A 13,309-nucleotide genomic window follows, 5' to 3' on the forward strand; every position below is an offset into this window, starting at 1 on the left:
ACAGTCAACCTTGCAATGTTCCAGAACAACACACCTGTTCATCCGGAACATATGATGAGATTTCAAAAATAATCAAAATCTAAACCATGAGATCTGAAAACATGATCAAGCTAAGTTAGGTTGCCATTTGGGTTTCTGACCCTTTAGGAACTTGTCAGGCATGGAATAGAACATGCAAAGGCTGGGATGTGGGGCAGGCTTGCAGATGCTGCGGCCAGCATTCTTTGCAGCAAGAGTAGGCACTTATTAAGCAGCTTGTGGGATAAAGCAAGCCGGGAGTTGAGCTTTATTAACCAATTAAAAAGAACCTTTTAAATCATTATTTATACCCAACCTTTAAGGATAGATTTTCAGGCAGCTCACAACCAATGTCAAAATATGTAGTCATAATAATGAAAAAAATTGCAACAGGAGAATATCAAAACAGAACTACTGACTGGATCCTCCCCACAGGGCAATTGGTGTAAGATCACATCTACCCATTTAAAGCACATGGCTTCTCTCAAAGAATCCTGGGAAGTGTTTGTTAAGGGAGCTGGAAATTATAGCTCTGTGAAGGGTAAACTACAGTTCCCAGGATTCTCTGGGGGAAGCCATGAGCTTTAAATGTATGAGGTAGATGTGACCCTAGTGGATCCTGCAGTGGTTTTTTTGGAGGAGGGGAGAGAAAATGGGATAGTCCAGCTTGAGGAGGCTCCAGTGTCTTTTTCTGATGCCATGCAGCTTCAGCCAATCTCTTTACATTTGGTTTCAGGAGCAGGTGCTAACCCCATACACAACTGGCAATATAAGCAGCCCAGAGTTATCTTCTCCTGCTTATACTCACGGAAAAATAACTAAGGCAGCCTTCATTCACCTGGTGCTATTCAGATGTTTTGGACTACAACTGCCGTCAGCCCCAGCCAGCGTGCTCATGCTCCCATCAGCCCCAGCATGGCCAGGCCAGCTGGGGCTGATGGGAAAAGCACACCAGCAAATGGAAAAGTCCTATGTGAAGTAAAGATGCTGAAGCAGAGCTGGGTGACCAGCCCAGCTAGAAGCTTCATTCCGCTTCCTTTTGTGACGCTGAAAAGGCTTAGCAAACCAGGTACACCTCAGTTTTACACAAAGGCCACAGCTGGCATGTTGCAGGAAGGGGAGCCCTAGAACATGTTGCTGTTTCCAGGACAAGCTCCCTCCACCTGCCTCTTGAACAGGAACATCATTTCTGCATTTCTGTACCAACAAGAGAGTGCCCAGGAAGCACACAAGGAACCAGAAGCTATCAACCTCTGAGTAAACACATATCGTCTTAACAATAGTTGCATCTGACCATCACAAGCCTCAGGAGGCAGCACACATTTCCTCTTAAGGGAACGTGAGGCACACACACATGCAGCATCCAGGGTACTTTTCACTCTGAAAAGCAGACACAGAGACTCTGGGCATGCAAGCCATACAGGAGAGGGAAGAAATGAGGGACACCATTTAATAGCCATGTTCATTCACTCCAACTGCCCCTTAGGAAGGGCAGGGAACTCTAGTGACAGGCCTGAAATCCATGCCTCGAAGAGTGCACTGAAAAAAGGATCCAACCAAAAATAAATCATCTATCCTTCCAATCCATCAGAAGCCTTCTGTTATAAACAAAGAGGAGAGCTGCTGGCTCAATGAGCTCAACACCTAGTCCAGACACCAGCGAGAACAAAGCGAAGCTCTTCCTGCTCCCTAGTGACCCCCATCGGAAACAGCCCATTCCTGTACCCAGAATGCTGCAGCCTGTGGGATCAGACGCACTTTAGAAGGTGCTCATCTCTAAGATAGTCTTCCCGCGCAGAACCAAATAATGCTGGCATTTTTCCTGTAACTGGCAGGACATTTTCTTCCACATCAGAGTCAGGTTTCTTGTCCAAATGAAGTCGATGCTGTAATGCAGGGGAAGGGAACCTTTTTCATCCTGAGGGCCGCATTCGCACACAAGGGAACCTTCATGGGGCCGCAAGCGAGTTGTAGGCGGGGCCAGAGGCAGAAGTGGACAGGTGTGACTGTTACTTTCATATTGTAGCCTGCATTTCAGCCCCATAAAACTCAGAGGCATTTTCACAACTCAAGGACACATTCCAGGCAAAGGCAATCAAGGGGAGTCAAGGACAGGGCCACTGAGGAGTGGGGTCTGGACAGTCTCGAAAATCAGAGAAAGGGGACTGAGACTCCTCATCTTTGCCACAATAAACCTATCAGTCTTTAGAAGGTACCAAAAAGACCCCCTGTTGTGTTGTGTTTCCTTCAGGAAGCCAAACACAGTAACTCCTTGGGAAGTTGTTACGTGCACAATTATTATCATAAAAAAATACAGCCAGGTCCAACAGGCTGGAGAACAAACTCACCTGGACATCATAGAGAGCTACAATGTTCTCATGCTGAAGTTCCTAGAAAAAAGAAGAGAAGCACTTGAAGAGATCATCCGTGTTCAGTTAGGGCAGCATCACAAGTGATGTGAAGGCCAGTAAAATAGCATCGTGATGTGGAAGAAATGTACAAGCAACCCCCCCCCCCCAAAAAAAAACCTATAAAAGAAATGTGACCTCTCCTGGCAAGTTGTGACAGGGGTGAAGAAATGTAACCTGCCTCCCTGTTATCTTATGCTGTACATTTGTTGTGTATTGAATCTGTAACAGGGGAAAGACAAACAGACTGGCTGTGTTCGCTCCTCCTGGGAAGTCCCAGTTAATGGTTTACTGTCCCATGTGCACTTTTGCTCCTCCTGCCTAGTGAGCGGATAGCATCTCTCCATTCTGGAGCCAAGGTTGGCTCTCATAATCGCCACCTTTTTTTACCAGCCACTTTTTATCTACTGTTTTTTCAGCTGCTGTTGTCTCTCTGCGATTTCCTCCCCCTTTTTAAAAGTGCTGTTTAGTTGGTTCTAAGATTAGGCAGCTGCAGTTATGGTTCAAGGTGAACGAGGTGTGGTCATTTTAAACGTTTTCTTTTTATTCTAATGACTGGTGTGTGTCTACTTGTTGTGGTTAACACTAACCACAGCAACTGGGCAGGGAAGGTTCTGCCTGCCACTGCTGCCTCTGCAGTGGGTAAGGGCTGCAGTTCAGCTCTGGAGCACCTGCATTGCATGATGGGGCAGAGCACGTGGGCTGGCTTGTAAACAATAGTCCTACCTATTCTGGAGTGCAATTGGGGGCCTAGTCCATAACTCAGCATCTCCAGGTAAGACTGGGAAAGACTTCCTGTCAGAGATCCTGGAGCAGCTTCCTATCACAATAAGCAATCCTGAGCTATGTGGGCCAAGAGTCAGCAAAAGTCTAATTCCTATGTTCCTTCTAAAAGCAGCTCTTAATTTAAAACCACAAGAACTGGAATCCTGCGTTTTCATTTTCGGGGGAGCACAATAATCACATAATTAACATGCAAAGAATCTCAGGTTCAATTACCAACATCTCCAGGTAGGCTGGGAATATTCCCTGCCTGAAACCTTGGAGAGTCGCTGCTAGTTGGTGTAGACCAGTGCTTCCCAAACTTGGGTCTCCAGCTGTTTTTGGACTGCAATTCCCATCATCCCTGACCACTGGTCCTGCTAGATAGGGATGATGTGAGTTGTTAGTCCAGGGATGCCCAGTATGTATCAAGGGGTCGAGAGAGAATCATTCCTGACCACGTGGGGACATTTTAGAGGAAAACACGTCTCAAATTTACTGTAAAACAAGAAACACATTTGTTATTTAAAATATTTGTGGTAAGAGAACTCTGCTGCACTTCATTAAAAAGGTGCTGTCCTCCATAGCCCAGGAACTGCTCTTGTTTATCAAAGAAGGGGTAATCAAGTTATGAGTTGCTTGACAACATGCTCAGAATAGCTGAAATGTTTGAATTCCTGGTAGTGTCTAAGAGGGGTGTCAAGAGAGCACACAAGGTAACATATGTGAAATGATCTAATTAGCTAGCTCAGTCTTCCCTCAACACCAAACCCTCCAGATGTTTGGAACTACAACTCCAATCGGGGCTGACAGGAAGTGTAGTCTAAAACATCTGGAAGGGCATCGTGCTGGGAGAAGGATGAGTTAGGTCACTCAAAAGATTTCCAAGAGGTCGCAGTATTGCTGAATGTGAAAAGAAAAACCTGTGTGATAGAAACGTGTGTGTTAAAAAAAGGAGAGTGCTAGGTACAAGAAAAAGAATCCTGCAGGTGATGTCTGGCACCAGCAACAGTCCCAAATTTCACTGCACTGGAAATTGTGTGACTTTGGGGAGGGGTATCAAGTTAAGAGGGGAAGCAACAGCACAAGACCCTAATGGTGGAGTGGGCATAACTTCTGCTGAGGGGCTACTGCTAACTGGTAGAGCACCTGCTCTGCAGGCAGGAGACCCCAGGTTTAATCCTGAAATCCCAAGTGAAAAGAGTTCAGGTGAAGGAGGTAATGGGCAAGGCCCTGGACAGCAGACAATACAGAGCTAAATGGAACAACGGTCTGACCCGCTATTAAGCAACCTTCCATGTGCCAAGTTCTGATTTGGGGATCAAATACAGTGGTACCTCTGGTTACGTACTTAATTCGTTCCAGAGGTCCGTTCTTAACCTGAAACTGTTCTTAACCTGAAGCACCACTTTAGCTAATGGGGCCTCCCGCTGCTGCTGCGCCGCCGGAGCACGATTTCTGTTCTCATCCTGAAGCAAAGTTCTTAACCCGAGGTAATATTTCTGGGTCAGCGGAGTCTGTAACCTGAAGCGTATGTAACCTGAAGCGTATGTAACCCGAGGTACCATTGTAAAGTACCCCAGTAAGTAAGAGGTTGGGCCTCTGTGCTGCTGAATAACCTCTCTCTCTCCCCAACATCTCAACTTCGCAATCCCCTTAAGACAGATCACGCATTGTTCCTTTTGGATCAGTTACCCTAAAAAGGGCCAGGTCAGCCAAGTGACAGAAGCAAGTGTGAAAATTCCACACCCCTCCAGAAGCTGCCACCCACAGCATTCCAAGTCCGGTGTGGGAGGAGCTTTAGAAAAACCAGTACAATTAAAACAATGTCCCTTGGTAGAGAAACTCTAAGTCTTTTGCCCCAAATAAACTTGAACTCGGCACCAAGAAACCCTGAATTCTCTTAAAGAAGGAGGAGGAGGAGGAGGGAGATAGTTTGTATATATTTGCTTATTTGGCATAATTATACTTCTGTTTGTCGTGGGATATAGCAGAATAATAAAGCATTAGAGCCTGCATCCTCAGCTAACATTTGGGCTTCTGAGATTTCAGCATCAAGTACCATTCACCCAGACAAACTTCTGAGTGTATCCTTGCAAACTATGAAAGATTAGAAACTAGCAGACATTAATAAAACAAACAATTCTCAGGAAGCTGATTTCATTGCCTGTGTACTAAAAATGCAACACCTATCTCTACAAATTTTCATTCTTTTTAATAAGTCATAAACACAAATGCTGAAATCTGTGCTTTTACTGTGCTTACACAGAAAGAAAAATCAAAGAGCTGAGGCCTGGCAATATTCAAGCCCTCCGCACCAGTCATCTAATAGATTTGTCAATTTCTGGAGATGGAGAATACCAATGCATTATTTGAAAACCCTCCAAATCTCGGCCTTTGCAGGAAGACATAAAATGCTGGAACTGGTATGACTATCTAGGTATGAGGATTACGTTTCTCACCAGCCCTCTGAGGACACCTTGCAGGAAGGATGAAGTTTGGAAGAATATCACAAACCATACCTTTAAAATTTTTATTTCTTTCCCAAGGAGGAGCTGAGATTTCGACAAGTTCTTCTTGTTGATGCTTTTGATGGCCACTTCCCAGTCAGTTTTCTGAAAAGAATAACAAAAAAGTGTTTTAAATCCAAACAAGTATACTGATTTTCTGTGTTAGGCAGCCCAATGGCCCTAAGATGTGCTTCTTTTTAAAAAGTTCTCTAGACCAGTCATCCTCAACCTGATGACGTCCAGAGGTTTTGGATTACAAACTCCCATCAGCCCTAGCCTGTAAATGGCTATGTTGGGGTTTCCAGTCTTTCCTGAGTGGTCAACATAAGCAGTTTAAAGAGAATGATGGGGTAATAGGAGGCTGGCACCTCGGCCCTTGGTAATGAGCCCCTATTTACTGCAAGTAACAGGTCAGCAACTGGAGGCTCCAGGGCCAAATCCAGTCCCCTCTGGAACACGAACTGGAACCAACAGTTGCCATCTCAGAGACATGGCAAAGGTGGCTGGAAACTGCTTGGGATGAGGATGCCGCCTGGGGTCCTGGTCCCGCCCACTTCCCCCCTGAGATTTGGGGCATCAATATTTTCCAGTCATAGCAACATAAAAGCCTGCTGGACCAGGCCAGTGGCCCATCTAGTCCAGCATCTTGTTCTCACAGTGATTAAACAGACGCATATGGGAAGTCCACAAGCAAGAATTCACAACAGCACTCACCCCTCCTTTGTTTCCCAGCAACTGCTATTCACAAGCATTCTGCCTCCAAGAGTGGAAGTAGTGGGCAATGAGAACTGCCCCTCCTACTCCTGATTAAAACAGGGCCTGTGGCTGCCTATTATTACACTAATTCAATGATTCCCATTCCCTTTTGTCAGCTTCCACCTCCAATGGTTGTATTTGCATTTAACTGCTGTGCCATATCTTGGTTGCTGCTGTTTTCCAACAAACCACAAGCCCTCTCACAGACAAGCAAACAAGCAGTGGTTTGTTTCTCCAAAGTTTGGGTTTGTTTTTTTCCAGCTGCTCTTGCATTGTGCCTCTGTAAGCTTGAAAAGCATCTGAAGTGGCCTAAGAAACCCTGGTTAAGCAAGACTGTTGAATGTGGACATAATGCCAAGCCATGGTTGAAACATGCCAGGGCATAGCTTCACATGAAAACAAAACATGGTTAGTCTGCTAGGGTGGTTTCACCAGTCTGAACAAACCACCTCTAGGGTAGACACGGCTTAGTGTCATGTGCAAAAGCAGCCACTACACAAGCAAATTGAATATTCCTGAATCACAAATGACTACAAATTGCAAGGCTCTTCATATACTTTATTACAGAGGAGTGGAAATCTGTTTCCAATAGACTAAAGATATCGAAAAGATTGAGGGTAATCCCAAATGTAAAATGATCATCTCACAACACAAGTGCCTGACTCAATTTTCAAATCTCCCCACCCCCTTATAAACTTTGCATTTGAGTTATGCAACAGCTTTTTGTTGTGTTTCAGTCAGTCAATGCTGTCATCTTTTGAGTCACAAACTGTTCTGGGAGGTGCCAAATAGGAAAAACAGACCACTTAAGAAGGCAAGAAAGATCACAGTTGCATGCTTTGTGGGGAGGTGTTAAGTTTGAGTAAAGTTAATTTGAAAGTACCTTCAAATTACTGACAACTGCCTAGAAGGCATTTTTGCCCTGCAAAATTGTTGCTTTCTTTTTTATCTACATAGTACTTTGCAAAACATGTGAGCTCCTGACCTAAGGAGCTTACCACCACCTCCTTTTCAATGGGAGAAAGGTGACAAAAGGTGGGAAAGGATGGGCAACAAGGAACCCTCTTGCTCTCATTTGTTAGTGTTATTTCTTGAATTATGCAGCCACCTATTAATAAATATTCCTACTTAAGACAACAATACTGAACATACACTGTATCTGAATTAAAATCAACAAAAACAAAAGTTATAGAAGAAACATTTTTTTCCAGAAGAGACACCAAAAAAGTCCAGATTTAGAACCCAACTGAAAAGCTTGTGTGAATTAAAATGCCTCCACATGCTCTGAAAAATCACAGGGAAGGCAGCAGGTGAACCCCTCTGGACAGAGACTACAGTATTCCATAGCTGAGATGCCCCTGCTGAAAATGCCCCTCTTATTGGTAGGACAAGGTAGGTAATAAATGTGCTCTTTTTACATAACAGAAGCAAGGGAAACATCAACTTGCCAAAGGTCCAAAGATAGATAAGCTTGTAGCAAAGGGGGGGAAATTATAAGCTTTAGATCAAGTTACTGGGCTTATGTAAAAGGGGTTATTGAGGTCCTGAGGTCACAACTAGACATGACACAGTGGCAGCAGAAATGGGGCAGGTTTATCTGAGAATAAAGTAAAGGGGGGGGGAGGGCTGATGGCCAGCAAAGCTTCCCATTATAAAGGGCAGCGAGGCTGGGACTGGTGACATTTAAGAAATCTTTACCAATCTGAAGAGAGACAGTTTCCCATTAGCTCTGCAGTTACTGGATGGGGGAGGGAATAAGACTGGTCTCTGCTGCTCCTGCACTTTGAGAGATTTACAAGTAAGGGGGGGGCGGAGAAAGGAAAGAGGCATTCCACCCTGAATTTTTATACAGTTTACCTTGCTGAAACCTTTCTATGCAATTGCAATTAAACAAGCGAGAAAAGGGGCAGGAGGAGCCCATAATAACAGGTTGACACCACCACCACCATCTCTGCTCTGCTTTGAAATAAAAACAAACAGGCGTGAACTTTAGAATAAAAAGGCGGAGGAGCCACATCCACATTCCACGCCCCCCACCCCCGGAAAAAGCGCTGCTTTAGAAAACACCTGACCTCAGCTGACTCTCCAGAACAGGCTGGCTGATGTCAACAACAAGGATGGCCATAGGAGAAACAAAACAGATCAAAAGGCAGAGAAAAGGGGAGATGCTGAAGCAGAGCTTCCTGCGGACTGACCCCTTGACTTATTCCAAATATCACCTCCTCCTCGACCAGTCATGCACACACAAACACACACACAGAGGAAGGGAAGGAGATGGTTGTATAACCAGCCAAGAGATGGGCTAAGAGGGAAAGGGAAGGGAGGGGGAGAGGAGTCCGCCACCCTACCCTGCTGGATTTACCTTGCGGTGGCGACCTTTAAAGACCACAGCGAACGCTCCATGTCCTATGAGGTCCTTCTTGCTATATTCAAAGTCTCCCACCACCTCCATCCTCCTTCAAGGGGGCATGAAGCCCAACGGGCAGGGAGGATAAAGGGAGACCAGCTGGGGAGAAGGGACCGCCACAGAAAAGGCTTTTAAAAAATATTAAGCTCACATCAGCAACCCAGGCTGTGGAGGGGAGGAAGATGAGGCACCAAGCAGGTTGACTAGGGTGGGTCTGCCCGTCTCCCTTCCTCCTGCCCGCCCCCAAGGACGGGAGGCAGCTGTGGGCATGTTGCTTGGGCAGGCACAGGCCGGGGGTCCCCAGGCGAAGGGGGTCGGGGGATACTGGCTGGCTGCTCCGGCGTCCCAAAGGCGATGAGCGTTTTCTGGCATGGGGGAAAGGAAGGAGGAAAGGAGGACGGGGAGATTAATCCTCCTCTGAAGGGGAGAAGAGGCAAGAGGGACCACGGAAGGGAAGAGTGAGCATTTAGGTTCCTTTGGGCCCGATATAAATTATTATTATTACTAGTGTAATAATAAAAGCCAGAGACGTGCAAGCACAGGTCGCTGGGCAAAGGTGGCACAGGTGAGTTTTAAGGCTTCAGAAATAAAAGGGGTTGTTAGCACCTTTAATGGTTTGTTTAAATATGAAGAGTAGAGGGCTTATCTAAGCTTTTACAAGGGGGGGGGGGAGCAATAAAGCCTAAAAAGGTGGTGGGAGAAACAAAATCAAAGACCCTTGAAAAGAAAGGGGACAACAATTTAATAACGTGCCCAAATGGGGTTCTACATAATAAAGGGATTTTAAAAGGGCAGTGACAATCTAAATGAGGTTGGGAAGAATTAATTGTATCCTGGGATAAATTATATAGAATACACAGAGAGACCCCTCAAAAATGGGGAGGTGAGCAATTAAGATACCTATTTCTTTAATTAAAAAAGGAAAAGGGGAAGAGGCATATCCCTGAGTGGTGATAGGGAGAAAGGTGGATTCTGCTGTTTTTTTAATATATAAAAAAAAACCTTTTAAGGGGGGATGGTGGAAAGCATACCAACCCTTTTTAATGGGGGGGGGCGACGGATAAATACAGAAGGCCTGTAAATTGGGAATGGGGAATTGGGGCAGGGGCCTCAGGCCCCCCCTCAGGGGTCCCTCATCACGGCCTTCTTACATTGTGCCCCCCACACCTCATTACCGGCCTGAAGGGCTCCCTAAACCTCTTTCCCACCCCCACAAAAATAAAAGTCAAGGCAACAGACCCTAAAACGGGTCGAAATAAAGGGGTCGGTCTCTTTCTAGTCCTGGGCCACAGATATTTCCGGGTGGGGGGTGAAAGGGAGAAAGGGAGGGGAAGAGAGAAATCCTGTCTTCTCCTCAGGCCGCTGCCCGCCGCCCCACTCGCGTCTTCCGCCGCCGGTAGTCCTCCCTGCCCCGCCGGCGTCCGGCTACGACTGCCGAAGCCTCCGCGCGGTGCAGCGCTTCTTATAGGACGTATCGCGCAGGCGCAAGGCTTCCTGTCTCCCTCCGCCGGGATTGAGAAGAGGGCGGAGGGGAAATCAGAGGAAGAGGGAAAAGAGTCCCCGCGCGCGGGGGAAGGAATAGGCGGGCGGGGGGCGGGGTTTGACGGCGACGTCTGTGAGGGAAAGTTGCGAGAGGGCGGGAAATAATGGCCTTGGGCGCCATTTTGTTTTTGGCCAAGATAAGCCCATATATATATATATATATATATATATGGCACAAACACAAACTAAATAAAATTAATTCACATACACATGCTCACCATACACATAAAGCCACAAGTTTTCTCTGGCCAGGCATTGAGTAGCCTTTCAAGCTAGGAGGCCACACTGATGGTTGGTTGCCAACTTTTCACACCAGCCCCCGTTCCTCTGCCCAACAGCAGGTTAAACTGCAAATAGAGGATTTTGTTGCTGCTGATTAAGCGGTATATAAATCTTGTCAGATAAAAGGTATGGTGGGTGTGATGTTTCTTGCTTTTCTCTGTGCCCGTCTGTGTAAATTACAGGCGAGGCCTATTTCTTATTACTGACTAGGCAATTCACCTCATTGTAGGACTGCCATGTTTTTCACCACCCAAACGGCAGTTTTGCTCTGCAACTGTTATAGCGGGCAATGATCCTTCGCTTTGTACTCTTTTTGGTTGCCGATCAAGGCAGAGGAGCAGGCCTGGTATATATGTTTTTTTCTGATCAGTTGGCGATCCTCAACCAAGGGTTGCCATCTTACCTCAACATTATTGGCAAAAGGCAATGCAGCACTGCCTAGTAGGGAGACCAGGGTTCAAATTCCCACTCAGACAAGAAGCTCACTGGGCAACCTTGGGCCAGTCATTCTCAGCCTAGCCTACCTCACAGGGTTGTTGTGAGGATTACCTGGGCGGTTGAGGAGGGGGGAGACATTCACTGCCCTGAGCTTTTGGAGGAGGTGGAATATATGTGTGCAATTAAATATATAAGTAAATAAATAAAATAAAATAAAATAAAATATAAACTAAACAATGCTACTCCAAACCTCCAATGAAGGAGAGTCCACCACCTTCCGAGGCGGTGAATCCTCATTTCATTGGAGGTTTTTAAACAGAGGTTGGGTGACCATCTGTCAAGATTTCTTCAACTGCGATTCCTTCATGGCAGGGGGTTAGACTAGATGAGCCTTGGGGTTCCCTTCTAACTCGAACAGATTCTACAAAATGTGCAAACACCCACACCTCCCCAATAAGGCACGACACTGACAGCATCCCCCTACAGCTGGACGCAACATCCCAACCGCTTTGGTACCAGCGCACACCCCACTTGGGGGCACATTTGAGGCATGCGGCCGGATGAGGCCCGCGAGCTGACATGCAAAAGAAAATTTGCTTCGGTGCGCAAATCTGCCAGTGAGACAATATGGTTGGGAAGGGGAGTGTTACGAGTCGGGTAGATTTCCCGTTCTTCTCCAAAAGGAGGATGTATTCAAAGCAAAGTTTCGGTGGGGAGGGAAGTAGAAGATTCAAACGCACAAACCACAAATCCATTTTTCACAGGCCTGCCCTGAAAAGCGCATGACCTTCTAACGGTATCACATGCGCTCAAGTCCTCGTAAACAGGCCTTGGGAGTTGCTGAGCGTCAATCAAGTGCTTCCGTCCATCAAGGCAACGCAAATGGGTCACATGAAGCCCTTCACCTCCCCCCCCATGCTCTAAGCGCTTGTATAAATTATTTCACACACACATATGTCTCCTGCTTCTTTTCAGAATTTGTTCCATTCGCTCCTCCACATCTTTTAAATTCACAGACAGTGCCGGACTTACGTGTAAGCTAAACAAGCTATAGCTTAGGGCTCCCCCTCTCTTGGGGCCCCCAAAAAAATTTAAAGGGAAAAAAAACTGGATGCACATTTCCAAAATATAAGATTAAAAAAATAAAACAAAACCTACATACAGCAACAGAGTATTTGTGTTGTGTAGGCTCCTATGGTGTAAGTAATGGGCTCCGCTTGCTAGACTGTTCCCTAAAGTATCACTTTTATAAAATACATTTTGTTATGTGCAAATGGCTTTAGATACCTATTAGGCAGTGGCGTAGCGTGGGGGGTGCAGGGGGAGCCGGCCGCAACATCTGGGGGGCGCGCGCTCGCACTCGCAGCTCTCTGCCCCTGCTAAAATCCACGGATTAGGGGGTGCAAATTACTTGCCTTGTCCCGGGTGCTGACAACCCACGCTACGCCACTGCTATTAGGTCCATAAATTACCATATATATAGCATATATTCAACACAAAAAACAGCGACAATTTGTTGTTGACAAAGACAGCTGGACATATAAAGGGCCCCATTACCTTCAGTAGCTTAGGGCCTCATCAAACCTACACCTGGCCCTGTACACAGAGTTGTGACTTTATTTTCCTAGTGACTGGTCCAGATGCAAATGGTAACCTGAAAAGCTGTATTATTCTTATGACTTATAATGTGCTTAAAGTTTTCCAAATGCAAAACAATTTCTCTCTCTCTCTCTCTCTCACACACACACACACACACACACACTCCGGCACCATACAATGGCGTGACTGTCTAATAAAAGGAAAAGGGGATGAGGAGGGGAGAGGAAAAACCAGGGAACTATGCATGTGTTATTCAGAAAGTGACATGATATATTGTTTCATTTAATAACCATTATCACCTCTGCCAACTGACCAAGGGGGAAATGCCTAACCTGCTCCTGTGTTTTAAACTGGATTGCAAGGAAAGTTAGCAACTGCTCTGTTGCACGCACCTTGGAACACTAGAAGAAGGTTTGTCGACACATATTTTTTTCCCCTTGTCCCTTTTACAATGTTCAAGCGGGTTACATAAACATCACGAGACACACCTGGTGGAATCAATTCACTGCGGTCATTACCCCAGGACCTATTTGAAGCTTACCTGCCCATCAGGTGATGAATTAATTCCACTCCACACGTACGCATGC

The 13,309-nt window shown here is 46.0% G+C and overlaps 1 protein-coding gene across 2 annotated transcripts in view; it reads right to left on the bottom strand.

Moving 5' to 3' along the window:
* ULK2 (unc-51 like autophagy activating kinase 2) overlaps positions 1-10,303 on the bottom strand; it is a 66,458-nt gene extending 56,155 nt beyond the window's left edge. The window contains exons 1-3 of one of the 2 annotated variants that reach the window (XM_028708944.2): positions 8,817-10,303; positions 5,711-5,803; positions 2,367-2,408 (exon numbers count right to left, since the gene is read on the bottom strand). In XM_028708944.2, the coding sequence (XP_028564777.2) occupies positions 2,367-2,408; positions 5,711-5,803; positions 8,817-8,906 (225 nt within the window). In that variant the 5' untranslated portion in view covers positions 8,907-10,303. Of the gene's footprint in view, positions 1-2,366; positions 2,409-5,710; positions 5,804-8,526; positions 8,546-8,816 lie in introns of those variants that run through there. The other variant, XM_077919519.1, reaches the window with a different exon arrangement.
* Between the last annotated feature and the right edge of the window lie 3,006 nt (positions 10,304-13,309).

This window comes from Podarcis muralis, chromosome 15 (genome assembly GCF_964188315.1).
Source record: "Podarcis muralis chromosome 15, rPodMur119.hap1.1, whole genome shotgun sequence".
Classification (NCBI taxonomy): Eukaryota; Metazoa; Chordata; class Lepidosauria; order Squamata; family Lacertidae; genus Podarcis; species Podarcis muralis.